This window comes from Rutilus rutilus, assembly GCF_951802725.1.
Source record: "Rutilus rutilus genome assembly, chromosome: 18".
NCBI lineage: Eukaryota > Metazoa > Chordata > Actinopteri > Cypriniformes > Leuciscidae > Rutilus > Rutilus rutilus.
Window position 1 is genome coordinate 27675629 of NC_140231.1, and position 15908 is coordinate 27691536.

The following is a 15908-nucleotide window of genomic DNA, read 5'->3' on the forward strand; positions in this document are numbered from 1 at the left end:
GACATCTGTGTGTCATTCTTATCTTCCTGGTCATATTTGTTTTTAATATGATTTTTTTTTTTTTTTTTTTTATATTTGCACATATATTCATATCCCATTGACTGGTGCTTAACCAATATGTCTTGAATGGCTAATCATACAAAAATATGAATTTTATAAGTTATTCCCATTTTATTTGATGAAATTTTAATTAATTTCACCTTATTAATAATGTATAAAAATAAAATTCTGTATTTGACATTTATCATATTTTATTATTAATAAATGTATTATTTTTAGTAAAAAACTATTCATAATAAAATAAAAAATACATTTATTTTATTTCAGCAATATATTAAAACAACAAAAAATATTTTGTTTATTTACATTAATTTGATTATATTTTATTTTATTATATATTTTTTTAAATATTTAATAATAATAATTTTATTATATTTAATAATGTAGTAAAATAACATGAAATCATGTAATTTATTACTTTAATGTTTTTTGTTGTTGTTGTTGTTTTTTCATTTTTTAAATTTTAATTAAGCTATTATTTGGTAGATTGTTTGTGATGTCCTACACATCTTGTCCCCATAAAGATGGCAAAAACATCACACAATCATTGATCCAGCTATCCAAATTAGGACATATCATAGACTTTTATTGTTTTTATACAAAGCTGATATTACTTCACTGAAAATGTTAAAATCAAGAATACAGGGGACATTAAAAAGGAGAAAATGAGGCCTCTCGCTTTTATTTTGCATGCAATTAAATGACATTTCTTTCTTTCTTTCCCTGTAGAGGACGGGGGTGAGCGCTGGTGTCTGATCTGTGGTGACCGGGCGTCTGGACTGCACTATGGCATCATTTCCTGTGAGGGGTGTAAGGGCTTCTTCAAACGCAGTATTTGCAACAAGCGCATCTACCGCTGCAACAGGGACAAGAACTGCCAGATGTCCCGCAAGCAACGCAACCGCTGTCAGTACTGCAGACTGCAGAAATGCCTTCAGATGGGAATGAACCGCAAGGGTGAACACACACACACACACACACACACACACACACACACACACACACACACACACACACACACACACACACACACACACACAATGATGATTTAAACCAGCAGATTAAATCCAAAGTGCTTAAGAAATGCAGTGAGAAACTTGTTTAAATCAAGGTTATTACTATTAAAATATAGATTCAGTTTAAAAAATAAAGTTAATTATCTAAATAGAAATAAAAAGTAACACTTTACAATACGATTCCATTTGTTAATAAGAGTTAACTACATTAGTTAACATGAACTAACAATGAAAAATAATTCTAAAGCATTTGTTTATCTTAATGTTATTTTCAACATTTACTAATACATTATTAAAATAAAAAGTTGTATCTGTTAATATTGTTTAATGGACCTTAGCTAATATTAGCTAAAATGATCATCTGTATTTTTATTAACTAACATTAACAAAGATTACTAAAAACTGTAACAAATGTATTGCTCATTGTCCGCTAATTTTAGTTAAAGCATAATAGTTAATGCAATGAAAATAATAGGAAAAACCAAATCTAAAATAAAAGTTCTTTATAATCCAAATCAAAGTAAAAATAACCATCATTTTTAGTTTAATTCTTTGATGCTATGAATATTATAAGATTTCATATCTTTAAACTTCCTTTCTATTAAGCATCCTTTAATCTTTTTCTTTGCCCCTGTTTTTTTCTTATTTTTCCCTGTGCTATTTTTCTTTCCCTCTCTCCTTTTTTACGCGTATCCATTCAGAATTACAATTTCACCCTAATTATGCAACACGTCTTTTGTATAAACACAAAAACATCAAGGTTTATTTACCTCTTAACTGTCCCTCTCTGTCTGTTCTTTGATGCTGCTTCATTAGAGGCAAATATCTGATCTATCCACTATGTAAATTAGGTGATATAGATCAGGGTTTGATTAGCCATGCCTGAAGGAAAAAACGCACAGAAATCAGATTGTAGATCTGGGTTGCGCCGCTGCATGTATAATCATGAGCTGCTCAGATGGTTCTGATAACAAATTTCTTGATCCAGAGCATGCTGTCCCTCTCTGATACTTGGGGCTAAACTCACTCACACATATACATATAGATAATTTACCATTTCTACACTTTAGCCTATGTTACACACTGTTGAGTGTACTTGCCTGCGGTGTGCATCAGAGGGAGCTGTTGGTCTGTGTTGCTCTACTAACCACCAACTTCTTCCTGGCAATGTTTGATTTGAAATACTAGTGACTTGCTTACTGCATACTACACAGTATATACTGTGTAATGCATACATTACATACATATACATATCATATTTTTTCAATTTTGTGCAAAAGTGTCTTGCATTTTTAAAGTCCCATCGAGGATTGAGTCAGAGATGGTCAAACGGAAAACATTTGTCAAATGGAAAAGATGATGACACATGTGGGATATAATATTTTTTGAGCTGTGTGCTCTGTTATTGTGCACATTTTGGTAAATAATATTAAATAATTATCTATGCACAGTATATATACTGAGTATTGCAGAAATAGTATTTGTAAAATGCTAGTATGCAATTCCTTACAGATCTTTTTGATCTCACTTTCAGCAATCAGAGAGGATGGGATGCCAGGAGGGAGGAATAAAATGATCGGACCTGTACAGGTAAGACAGTTGTGTACAGTTGTGTGCGTTTCTACATGGCTATTGCTATTTGTCCCCAGAAGTGAGCTAAATCTGACAAAACCTATCTTTTGGATTTATAGGGCTGTCAAAATTACAATATGAAAATGTGTATATATGAAAAACTTTAATGTTAGATGCAATTAATCAGTTTATTTCAGAAAAATGTGCAATTGTTTTTTACATGTATTCAATCAAAAAAAAAAAAAAATATATATATATATATATATATATATATATTGCACATTTTTCTGTAACAATTTACTCTTTCTTTCTTTTTAACTTTCTATTCATTCTATTCAACTCTTTATTTAAGAATCATGAAAAGTCCACAAAAATATTAATCAGCACAACTGTTTTCAACATTGATAATAATATTAAATGGTTATTGAGCAGCAAATCAGAATATTAGAATGACTTCTGAAGGATCATGTGACACTGAAGACTGAGGGAATGATGCTGAAAATTCAGCTTTACCATCACAGGAATAAATTATATTTGAAAATATATTCAAATAGAAGACAGTTATACAGTTTTTTTACTGTATTTTTTATCAAATACATGCAGCATAAGACTTACTTAAAATAAAGTTTTTTTTTAATATATATACAGTATCTCACAAAAGTGAGCACACCCCTCACATTTCAGCAAACATTTTAGTATATCTTCTCAAGGGACAATACTATAGAAATGAAACCTGTATATATTTAGTGAGTAGTCAATGTGCTGCTTGTATAGCAGTATATATTTCCTGTCCTCTGAAAATAACTCAACATACAGTCATTATTGTCAAAATAGCTGGCAACAAAAGTGAGTACACCCAACGCATTCTCATCCTAGGGCGTCATATACTGACGCTTTTGACATTTCGTCTACATGCAACTCACATGGCACCCTTTAGCGTCAATATGAGACACAGATAGCTTTGTTCGGTTATGGGTAGGTTTAGGTCTGGGGTAGGGTTAGGGTTAGACCGCTAGGAGGTGCCTTCTGGCCCATATCTATCTGCATCTCATATTGATGCTAAAGGGTGCCATGTGCGTTGGATGTAGACGAAATGTCAAAAGCGTCAGTATATGACGCCTTGGGATGAGAACCGGCTGGTACACCCTAAGTGAACATGTCAAAACTGTGTCCAAAGTGTCAATATTTTGTGTGAGCACCATTGTTATCTAGCACTGCCTTAATCCTCCTGGGCATGGAGTTCACCAGAGCTGCACAGGTTGTTGCTGGGATCCTCTTCCACCCCTCCATAATGACATCACAGAGCTGCTGGCTGTTAGACAACATGGTGCTTCTCTCCACCTTCCGCTTGAGGACGCCCCACAGGTGCTCAGTAGGGTTCAGGTCTGGAGACATACTTGGCCACTCCATCACCTTCACCTTCAGCTTCCTCAGCAAGGCAGTTGTCATCTTGGCAGTGTGTTTTGGGTCGTTATCATGTCGTTCGGCCCAGTTTCTGAAGGGAGGGCATCATGTTCTGCTTCAGAATGTCACAGTACATGTTGGAATCCATGTGAAGCGCAGCTCCCCAGTACCAGCAGCACTCATGCAGCCCCACACCATGATGCTACCACCACCATGCTTGACTGTAGGCAAGACACAATTTTCTTGGTACTCCTCACCAGGGCGTCACTCACCACACATTCTGGACACCATCTGAGCCAAACAAGTTTATCTTAGTCTCATCTGTTACAGTCACTGTCTGTCACATGGTTTATTTGTTCTTATTGTCAGTGCTATGTTCATCCCATCCAATAGCTGGGACAGTTATAAATCAGACCACAGGACATGGTTCCATTAAAGCTGCAGTCGGCAAGTCTGGCAGATTGGGTCGACTTAGCCAAAATTTTGAATGTTTACAACTCTCATGCCCCTCCCCCACTACCAGCGAGCACCCTCCCATCGAGGTCGAGCTCGTCAGTGCGTGTGTACCTGATTTTCCGTGAACGCGTCCGTCTCTTCAGCATCGATCAACACCATGGACTCGGAGGTAGGCTGCCCTGGCTAATCTATCCATAGATAGCAATAACCGAGGAATTGGAAGCTTGTTAGTAGATTTTCTCTCCGCCATCACGCTTCGTGCAATCTTCAGGCGAACTTCAGGCGTGTCGTGTGCATGTGATATTGTAACGTGCGCGAGGGAGGGGGGATCTGTGGCGTGTGCACGACCTGTGATTGACAGTCAGATCTCACACCCCCCAGCGCTGATTGGACCCGATGATCCGGGAGCGGTGGATTTTTGCAAAACAAATAACACGCTCCAGGTGGAGTTAGAAGCTCGTTTTTTTTCTAAAACCACCTTATTTATGTTGTTCTGTCGGATTATAGTGTTGATTTCACTGAATATGATTAAAAAAAAATGCCGACGGCAGCTTTAATTCATGCTCTTGGACAGGTTGTCTTCAGCAAACTGTTTGCAGGCTTTCTTGTGAGCCAGCTTCAGAAGAAGCTTCCTTCTGGGACGACAGCCATGCAAACCGCCTTGTTGCAGTGTGCGGTGTATAGTCTGAGCACTGACAAGCTGACCTTCCGCTTCTGCAACCTCTAAAGCAATGCTGGCAGCACTCATGCGTCTGTTTTTTTTTTTTTTTTTTTAGCCAGCTTCTGCACCTGACGCACAGCATGAGGACTCGACTTCTTTGATTGACCCTTGCGAGGCCTGTTCCGAGTGGAACCCGTCTTGGAAAACCTCTGTATGACCCTGGCCTGTACTGTAACTCAGTTTCAGAGTGTTACCAGTCTTCTTATAGCCTAGGCCATCTTTGTGGAGAGCAACAATTCTAATTCTTAAATCCTTAGAGAGTTCTTTGCCATGAGGTGCCATGTTGAACATCCAGTGGTCAGTATGAGAGAATTGTACTCAGAGCACAAATTTGAACTGCTCTAGTACAAGATACACAAATTTGTATGGTCCTGTCAAGCAGACAAAAACATGATCATGATGAATAGGACATGTGGCTTTGCATGGTTAAACGATATTTTGTTGCCAGCTATTTTGACAATAATGGCTGTATGTTGAGTTATTTTCAAAGGACAGTAAATCTATACTGCTATTCAGGCAGCACACTGACTACTCTAAAGTATATAGTTTCATTTCTATAGTAGTCACTTGAGAAGATTTACTGAAATGTGAAGGGTGTACTCCCTTTTGTGAGATACTGTGTATATATATACATATATATGAATTGAGTCGTCCATTCTTCTCCACACAATCTCAGAGCGTTCCTGCAGAATTGAACCTAAAGTGCTTTGTTTTTGCTCTGAGAGCTGAGAGCTTAGTGAGATTCTGAATCTGAAGGCCACACATGGGGATCAATTGTTACACACAGAAACCCTCTCCTTTCCTCTCTTTTCCTTATGATGTATACATCATATAAATCTATAGAGAATGTGAATGTGCAGAGTTTGTGTCTTGGTGTCCTTGTTATCAAGTGTTTATGTTTGTTAGCATTGCTGCTGACTCTCCCTCATTACTGGACACGAGTTCAATCATTAGATTACATCTCACTCTGTTAAACAATCGATAGATCCATCGCTTTCAGTCCACGGAAGATAAGCAAGAGTTTGTTTAGTGGCGAGTTACACCCCATTCGCTTTTGATTTAGTCTATTATTGACGGATTAAAACAGACAAAAAAAAAAAATCTGTAGAAAAGAGAAAATATAAAGAATGAGCACATGAGGATTTCTCAATAGATGGCTTCGTATTGACCGATCTCCGTATTTTATCTCGCAGCGACGTTCTGCTCAGAGATAAAGTGCAGTTGATGGCATGCATTCATCTCTGATTTTCTTCATTTCTCTCTTTGTAGATCTCGCTGGAGGAGATCGAACGAATCATGTCTGGCCAGGAGTTCAAAGAAGGAGCTGAACTATCAGATACGTGGAGCCACGGCTACAGTAACCACAGTTCACCTGGCAACAATATCTCAGAGGGCGGTCAGACCTTATCGTTCTCCACACTGTCAACCAGGTGTGACCCGAATGAGATCTTCTAATGCATTTACACACGGACACACTGACCCCAGTCTGCCCTTTTTATGTGCAGGGACAAATGGCTTTGATTAAATTGAATTATGAGGCGTTTGCTCGTGTTTGTTGGTTCGTTCCACGACTCAGAGAATGAAAACAAGATAAAGAAACGCTCAAAATTGAGGCATTTTTTTAATCATCATCACTGTCCTCGTCAGAACTCATTTCCCATTTCATTTTGCAATCTCAAACATATTCTCAAAACGATCATTTTCAACATCTTCAAAATCAATATTTTGACCGCTGACAGCTTCTTCACCAGATCCACCATCAAGTGCCACTAATATGTGATTGCGTTCAGTACTTGTTCTGCAGTAAATCGCTGAGCTAATTCAAGTTTTGCTGATGATTCTTCCTATTCTTTTGTTTTCTGCCTGCTGTAACTATGAGTGAAACGTCACTTCATCATTGTGTATCAGACATTGCCACCTTCTGGAATAGAGTGAATTGCACTTATTCAGTCATCAAAGATTAAATTATTGTTGTGCAGAAAAAATATACTTACACTGTTACACACCTGGGGTCGTTAGCGACCCTATACAGTTTTTACTAAAAATGTGTTACTTGAAATGGGTTGCAAATCAGGTTATTGTTAACTAAAACCATAAAAATTAAATAAAGGTTAACTGAATTTTTTTTTCCCATTTTTGTTTAAAGTTGAAGTACTAAAATAAATAAACCTAAATAAACTAAAACTTAAAAATAGTTCTATAGACATTTTTTTAAAATACTAAAACTAACTCAAATTAAAGTGACAACAGAAATTCTAAGAATGTAAATATTAACAAAAACTATAATAGTACATCAATGATACTAAAGTAGCAGTGTTGCAAATGTTATTTTATTTATGTTGACTCTGCAGTTTTTATCAAATTACATTTATATACTAAGATTGCTTGGGCATATATGGCACATATAACCTTGTCTGTCGTTCTCTCTCTGCAGCCGTTCTGTGGATATGAGCACGTACTCTGTGTCCTGTAGAGATCAGTGCAGCAGTCCTCAACTTACACACTCTTTCCTGTTGTGTAAATATCCTTTGCCGCCCCCTACTGGCGGCAGCCTGAAGACGCAATCACACACATTCTCAACCCAGCTACTCAATGCTGAAGACCTCACACCTCTCACTACACCCATGGTCATAGAGAAGGGGTAAGATTCTCACAGAATTACATTTCAAACACAACTTTTGACACAAAAACTATTTTTGAGTTGGATTTGACTAGATTTTGTTGGATTATCACTCTTACTTGCCCATTAGGTTTTCACATGTGTGTCAGTAGTCATGTCTAATGGAAAACTCTGACACCATCTTTATCTAAATGTAACAAGCTGCATGTCGTCAAAAGGCGGCTGACCTTGAGCTGAATGTTGATATTTTTTTTAATGGGTGATTCAAACCGTAAAATTGAAAATAAACATTTTGAACTTAGGGTTAGGGCCACTTTGGTTGTCTAATGTGTTCAAAAACAGAAATAAATAAATTTTCTGTGGTATATTTTATGCTACTTCTATCTCTTGGAAAGTTTGATTTGATTTCACTGAATCATTGTGTTTTTTCAATGTTTCAATGAATTGTTCAAAACACAGATGAGTTGCTTGTATCATCATTCAAAAATATTTCCAGAAGCTCCTGAAGGACATTTTATATTTGAAAATCTTTTGCACCCTAAGATTTTTTGTTGTTGTTCAAACAAATCAATTGAAATTCGTTGAAAGAAATCAATATTCTTATTCAAAATGGATGCATTAAAGTGATATGAAAGATTTCTATTTCTAAGAAATGCTGTTCTTTTGAACTTTCTATTAAAGAATCCTGGAAAAAAAATATCACGGTTTCCACAAAAATATTAAGCAACACAACTGATAATTATTAATACTAAGAATGCTTGAGCAGAATATTAGAATGATTTCTAAAGGATCATGTGATACTGAAGACTGGAGTAATAATGCTGAAAATTCAGCTTTGATCACAGGAATAAATTACATTTTAAAACATTCAAATAAAAAAGAGTTAGTTTAAATTGTAATAATATTTCACAATACTGTTTTTCAAATAAAAGCAGCCTTGGTGAGCACAAGAGACGTCTTTCAAAAGCATAAAAAATCTTACTGACCAAACTTAATTTTAAATATAAAATGTATGTATACCTTATTTGTGCATATAAATAAAAAAAATGGTTAAATATCATTGTTCCATTGCTATATCAATTCTGTATTACCCTCCCTTAAACATATAATGGAAAAGGATTTTCATTTACATATAAAAGTGTTAAAGATGCTGAAAGATGCAGCTTGTTCAATTCCAAGTGCCTCTGTTTCTCATTTGTTCAGGTATATCGTGACTCAGTCGGAGCTGTTGGCTCTGCTGTGTCGTATAGCTGATGAGCTGCTATTCAGACAGATCGTCTGGCTGAAGCGTTTACCGTTCTACAGTGATCTGTCCATCAAAGACTGCACTCGTTTACTGGGGGCTTCCTGGCATCAGCTTACCCTGCTCTCCTTGCTCACGGTGCACAGCGGACAGATACTGGGAGAACTAGCCAACATCACACACCAGTACACACCGTCCGGCCTGACACTACAGAGGTGAGATATACGTGTATGGCCATCAAAGTTTCCATGATATTCTATTCTTCCCTTTTTGTGCCATATATCTGAGTGAAACAGCTTCTTGAACAAGAATAAATGTAGGGAGGGACTTGATTTTGTCCATGGAGAATTGATTGGATGGTTGTGTTTTGCTATTGGTGGATCTCATGTGAGTGACAGGTTGCCCCGCCCTCATGCTAAAGGAGAGATGCCGTTGCAAGAGGGAGGGGAAGTGCACATGAATTTCAAACAAATAATGATGTGTTAAATCATGTGTACTAAATATAGTTTATAAATCCATTTTGATTTCATAGTGACTTTACCATAAAATATTTTGGTAATACTTAATACTTGTGTGTGTGTGTGTGTGTGTCTGTATGTTTTTTAAAGCATTTATTCATCTTTATTTTTTTTATTTAGCAAAAAAAGTTTGATTTTAATAATGTATTAGTAAATGTTGAAATTAGCATTAACTTATGTTAAGTAACTTAATAAGATTAATAATGTTCATTGTTAGTTCATGTTACCTAATGTATTTAACACACAAAACCTTATTGTAAAGCGTTATATTTTATATAGAGTTTATTCGATTTTTAATGAGAATTATATGTGCAGAATATGATATTTATGAATGTATGCATGTGTGAGTACAGGTTTGGTGAGGATGCTATGGAGGTCATGGAAAGCTTAAATTTTCTCTTTCGTAAGTTTCATCAACTAAACATCAGCAATGAGGAGTTCAGCTGCTTAAAGACGGTCACCCTGCTCAATCAAGGTAACACACACATACACTAATCCTGATACACACTGAGATCTTTTTTTCCACAAGAGCAGATGTGTATAATTTGAGTTTGTGTGTGTTGTAGATGTGGCAGGTTTGTCCAACACACCCATGCTGGAGCAGTTAAGTGAACGTTACTGGTCTGTGTGTCGCGACCTGACAGAACATCTCCACCCTCACTGGCCCAAACGCTTCTCTGACATCATCACCTGCCTTTCTGAGATACGCCATACCTCAGGTGTGTACTACGTTTGGAGAGAAATTGCGGATGAGAGCAAATGAACACAAAAAGATGTTTTTTTTTATTTTTTATTAATACTTTCATTCAGCAAGGATGAATTAAATTGATCAAAAGTGACAGTAAAGACATTTATAATGTTAAAAAAGGATTTCTATTTCAAATAAACACAGATTTTGAACTTTATATTCATCAAAGAATCTTGAAAAAAAGTATCATGGATTCCACAAAAATGTTAAGCAGCACAACTGATTTCAACATTGATAATAATAATAATAATAATAATAATAAGTGTTTCTTGCACAGCAAATCAGAATATTAGAATGATTTCTGAAGGATCATGTGACACTGAAGACTGAAGTAATGATGCTGAAAATTCAGCTTTGATCACAGGAATAAATTACATTTTAAAATAAATTCAAACAGAAATATTGATCAAATGAATGCAGCCTTGGTGAGCATAAGAGACTTCTTTCAAAAACATTAGAAACATCTTGAACAGTAGTGTATCTTAAAGGAATAGTTTACTCAACTCAACCCCATGTTGTTTGAAACGGTTTATGTATTCATAAGATTATGTAATCTGGATTATGTAATCAGATTCCAAAAAAATAGGTACTTGTACATTTTAATCGGATTATATTACATTTTAAAATTTGCAAAATTAGACTACAATTACATGATTATATATTCATTGATTGCCAACTAGTCAAGCAGCTATACTTTCATGGAAAATTGAGAGGCAACAACATTTGACCACTGAATTTACAGAAATCATTTAACTTTTAAGGAGTGTTTTCTCAATATTGCATAACTAATCAACTCCTGATCAACACATTTGAATGATTATTCAAATTATCACTCAGTGAGTCATTTAACCATTTATCATTGTCTTGGGAAGGCTTTTGCCTTTCAAACATATTAAAATGCACAAATTAATGTAATTTCATATTTACATGTAGTTATTCCCAAACTTTTTTTAGTCAGTTGAACCTCTTTTGACCTAATATATTTAATAATTAAGTCAATAATTTAACAACACATTTCCATATTCACTGCTCTCTGAAGTCTGATGGTCACATGACATGCAGTTAAACAACTAAAATATCTCATCCTTGTTGATCTGTTATCAATCTGTTATTTTATTTTGACATTTTCATGAACTCACTAACCCCCTGCAGTTCCTTCACAAACCACACTTTGGGAAACCGAAACCCTGACGTTATGTTTAATGCCCTTCATACAGTGGAATATATATTTTTATATCAAAATGTTATCAATAAGATTGTCCTATTCAAATCAATATTTTAAATGTGTTACGTCAAAAGTAATCTAAAAGTAATCAAAAAGTAGTCTGAATAAATATATAACGTAACAGATTACATTTTCATCATGCTATCTGTAACGGACTACAATTTGTATGTAATCAACCCAGCACTGTAATACATTAATTTCCTTTTAATATGTTGTCGTGCAATGTATTTCATAATGAAAATTTGCATGCTGCATGAATACGCAGTTTGACCGTGCAACCGTTAGCCAATCAAAATGTTGCTCTGCTAATCATGTAATTATTGGTTCCAGGTAGGATGATGGGCGTTCCTCTGGAGCAGCTCCCACTGCTGTTTAAGGCAGTACTGTACTCCTGCACAACCAATCAAAACCCCTGGCTGGCCAACAGCTCCGCCTCCAGGACATAAGCCTCGCCTCCAGCTAGCTGTTTCCCCCCAATGTATTTATTACATGACAAAGTTGAATGTAAAACCGATTTGTGTGTGATTTCGAACTGTAGCAAATGTAGCAAACAACCAAATTAGATTTCAAGATGCCTGCAAAGATTACCTCAGGAACATAGCCTTTGAAGGAAAGACTTCTGAATTCTCCAGTGAAATTGAACAAAACATATGACAGTTGTGTTAATTAACCAAATGAAAATGAACGCGCTGTAATCATTTGTTGAATTATGCAGCCACTAGCTATGAAATAAAATGTCCTTGTGTTACAGGATGTCACTGATGAAATATGCCAAGGTGCTGCATTTCAGTCGAGTAACAATGTGTCTTAATCAAATGATAGCTACGTTTTGAGCTATAGGGATTTCAATTGTTAGACATTTCGACCATCCACAGCTCACAAGCTTAGTTCTGTTGTTGAGTGTGCCACAGAATACATGCTGTTGATCATCGTTTCTTTGGGATGGAGACTTCCGGTAATGTTTGAGCCAGTCGCCGGGGTAATGAAATGCAATAAGCACACTCTTTAGCCCAGGTGTGTGTTACATGTGTGAAGGAAGTGTGAATGTTTGAACAGGGTTTATGTGTTTGTATTTTGGCGTAGTTGTAGTTTTTCCTCATTTCAGTGTTTTTTGGATCATTTTTAATCCTATTTTTGACCATGTTGATATGCGTTTTAACTGTTACTAGAGGAGCCGATTCTCAGGAAGGCCTTTTTATGCGACGAGGGTTGAGTTTGATGAAACCTCATCGTGTTGTGCGGAGGAACATTCCAAGTATTACGAAACATTGGAAGAATTTTATGCGGTTTTAACCTTCCATTCCTTTGAAAGTTTACATTTCTGTTATTTTTTTTGCCGCAGCAGCAGACAATGAGAGAATAGAGTATAGCAGCACACTCGCGGATAGCATGCGAGGCTCGCTCTGATAGATAGCGAAGGCGGGCGGGGGTGGGGGGGTAATAATTTTCTTTGTGCCCGCGCGTTTCTCGCTCTGTTTTGTTTCCGTCTGAGGCCTTGAAGTGCCTCTGTAGTTGATGACATATAAAGACCGGGCGGCAAACGGACTGTGTCGCTCAGCTGTCTGTCTTTCTGTTTATATTCCTTGTTCATCTGTTTAGAATTGTATTTTTCTTCTATGAATTTGAATGTTTACAGCATTAAAAATAACATTGTACTTTCTTTCCATTTCATAAAGAAGGTTTCTGTGTGTTGATTTATCATCATTGTCTCCGTTTGGTCTTTTCCACTGTGCTCTACATTCCATCCATATTGTGTTTTTGCAGATCTAATCTAAAATGCTCTATGACTGTTTTTTGACAATATGTGTTCACTTTGAGGCCGCCTATGTGCTGGTGCACTGCTTAATGGTGACAAATTGAACTAGTAGATATACACAACACATGGGGCCTGTCCAAATAGCCACACTTGGGGTCTTGGCTACTTGAGAGCACGTGCACATGACTGGAAGTAAATGCGCAAGAGTGCCCTAGGTCTGAAAAAAGCCAAAGTGCAGTATGCTCAACACACACTAAATTCACACCATCTCTAATACAGCTTCGGAGCGGTATTGAGGCTAAGTGTGTCCCGTCATTCATCACGGTATTGAGGCTAAGCGTATCCCGTCATTCATCACGTTCAGAAACTTGCGTGCCCTGGTATTGCGTCATGTCTAAGAAAACTTTCCAGTGAAAGTTAAATTAAAGGCACAATATGTAAGATTTTCAGATTAAAATATCCACACACAAAAAAACATTAGAACAATGTGTAACACTTTATTTTAGTGTCCTTGTTTCATGTAGTTACTGTAGTAATAACTATAAATTTTGCATAATTATGTGTGTATATATATATATATATATATATATGTATATGTATGTATGTATATATATATATATATATGTATATGTATATATATATATATATATATATGTATATATATATATATATATATATATATGTGTATATATATATATATATATGTATATATGTATATATATATATATATATATATATATATATATATATATATATATATATATATATATATATTATGCAGTAATAACTATAAATTATGCATAATTACATGCAATTAACCCTATAACCCTATAGTAAGAACATGTATAGACATTTAAATAAAATAAAGTGTAAGTAAAATAAAGTGTACACCTTAAAATAAAGTGTAACTGAAGAATTTTCACTTATATTTATGGAGCCCCCCCCCCAGTCCCACTTTGTCAAAAAAAATAATTATAACTATCTCGTGGCCTCAAGATAGTAACTCGTGAGGCCACCAAACAGTTGATGGACCCCATTGACTTCCATAGTATTTTTTTTTTTTTTTCTACTATGGAAGTCAATGGGGTCCATGAACTGTTTGGTTACAGACATTTTTCTAAATATCATCTTTTGTGTTCAGCAGAAAAAAGAAATTCTTACAGGTTTGAAACAACTTGAGGGTGAGTAAATGATGACAGAATTTTCATTTTTGGGTGAACTATCCCTTTAATGTGAGTAATATGTTTACCATGCCTCAGAGACAAGTGGCTAACATAACAGTAATACAGCATTTTCTATATATTTTAAAATGAATTGCATGCCATTTAGCAACACAAGTCATCCAGCTTTTATTAATATAATATTCAAATATTGATCTAGCTAATCATCAAACTAATGATGACTCGTTCTGTCCAATCAAATGCTCTCTAAGAATGCCCCTCCCATGAATACCACCTCCAACCAAACTTTATCACATTTGAGAAATAACAGTTGCATTTCTTAATATTTACTTGCAGATTTTTCAAAAGCGGGAAAATACAATGTGTTCACCTCACTGTGAAGAAACTAAGGTAAGATTGGTTAGTAACATTTTAATATTAGTGAAGGATCAACTGCTTTGGTTAGTCTGCTTCATGGCTAGTAACTAACTAGCATGCCCATATAGTTATGATGTTGGACATATGCAGGATACAGGAAGGAACCTTATTTGCCTGTATTTCTGTACAGTCTGTAAAACTCGATCAGCAAAGATCAAAATGTACAAACTCAGCATTTGTTGCTCATCACCTTCCCCAAATCCCAAACTGAATTTACCATTCAGTAAAATTCAAACACTTATTGTCACATACCAATATTATTCAACAGAACATTTTGCTGTCTGCCAGAGTGCAACAGTCAGATTTCGGACGTAAAAATTCCAATATAGGAATTGATTTTTTTAAATGATAACTTACAAACCTTTAAAGATAGACCTACAGTATTGTGAGTTACACAGTTTTTAACTCATAGTGAAAAACTACATTACCCATGATGAGTCTGCAACAAAATCTCCATAACAGAAACAAGCAAAAAGCCAAAAGTACTCAAGCGTATTTTTGCAATAAAAAAGTTCCAGTATAACTTTATTTTAAGGTGATGTAGTTACACGTTACGTAAATGTATTTACTGTAGTAATAACAGTACATTATGCATAATTACAAGTAACTAACCCTTAACCAAACCTTAACCATAACTCTATAGTAAGTACATGTAGTTAATTAATATTAGGCTACTCAGTACTTGAGTAAGTGCAATAGAACGTCACTTTAAAAATAAAGTGTAACCACAGTTAATTAACATATTTCAATCAATAGTTTTATATTTATCCATTGTTTTCATTTTGATTATGTTGTTCACAATGTTTCATGAGATTGCCTCGTTATATGTATACACAGTCTTGTACCTTCAGTCTTGAATCAACGTTCGTAATGTTGTGATTCACTTCGTAGCTGGTTGATTTGGTTCAAGGCTTAGGCTATAACTCTTAAAGAAATACTTTTTTTTTAATACCTATGGGAAAAATACTTCC

General features: G+C 35.4%; 1 protein-coding gene across 1 annotated transcript in view; it reads left to right on the forward strand.

The window, feature by feature from the left end:
• nr6a1b (nuclear receptor subfamily 6, group A, member 1b) overlaps positions 1-13282 on the forward strand; it is a 28689-nt gene extending 15407 nt beyond the window's left edge. Inside the window, exons 3-10 of the mRNA XM_084386246.1 lie at positions 790-1017; positions 2611-2666; positions 6499-6659; positions 7664-7870; positions 9053-9307; positions 9964-10085; positions 10177-10329; positions 11914-13282. Coding sequence (XP_084242372.1) covers positions 790-1017; positions 2611-2666; positions 6499-6659; positions 7664-7870; positions 9053-9307; positions 9964-10085; positions 10177-10329; positions 11914-12029 — 1298 coding nt within the window. The 3' untranslated portion in view covers positions 12030-13282. The remainder of the gene's footprint in view (positions 1-789; positions 1018-2610; positions 2667-6498; positions 6660-7663; positions 7871-9052; positions 9308-9963; positions 10086-10176; positions 10330-11913) is intronic.
• The last annotated feature ends 2626 nt before the right edge of the window (positions 13283-15908 follow it).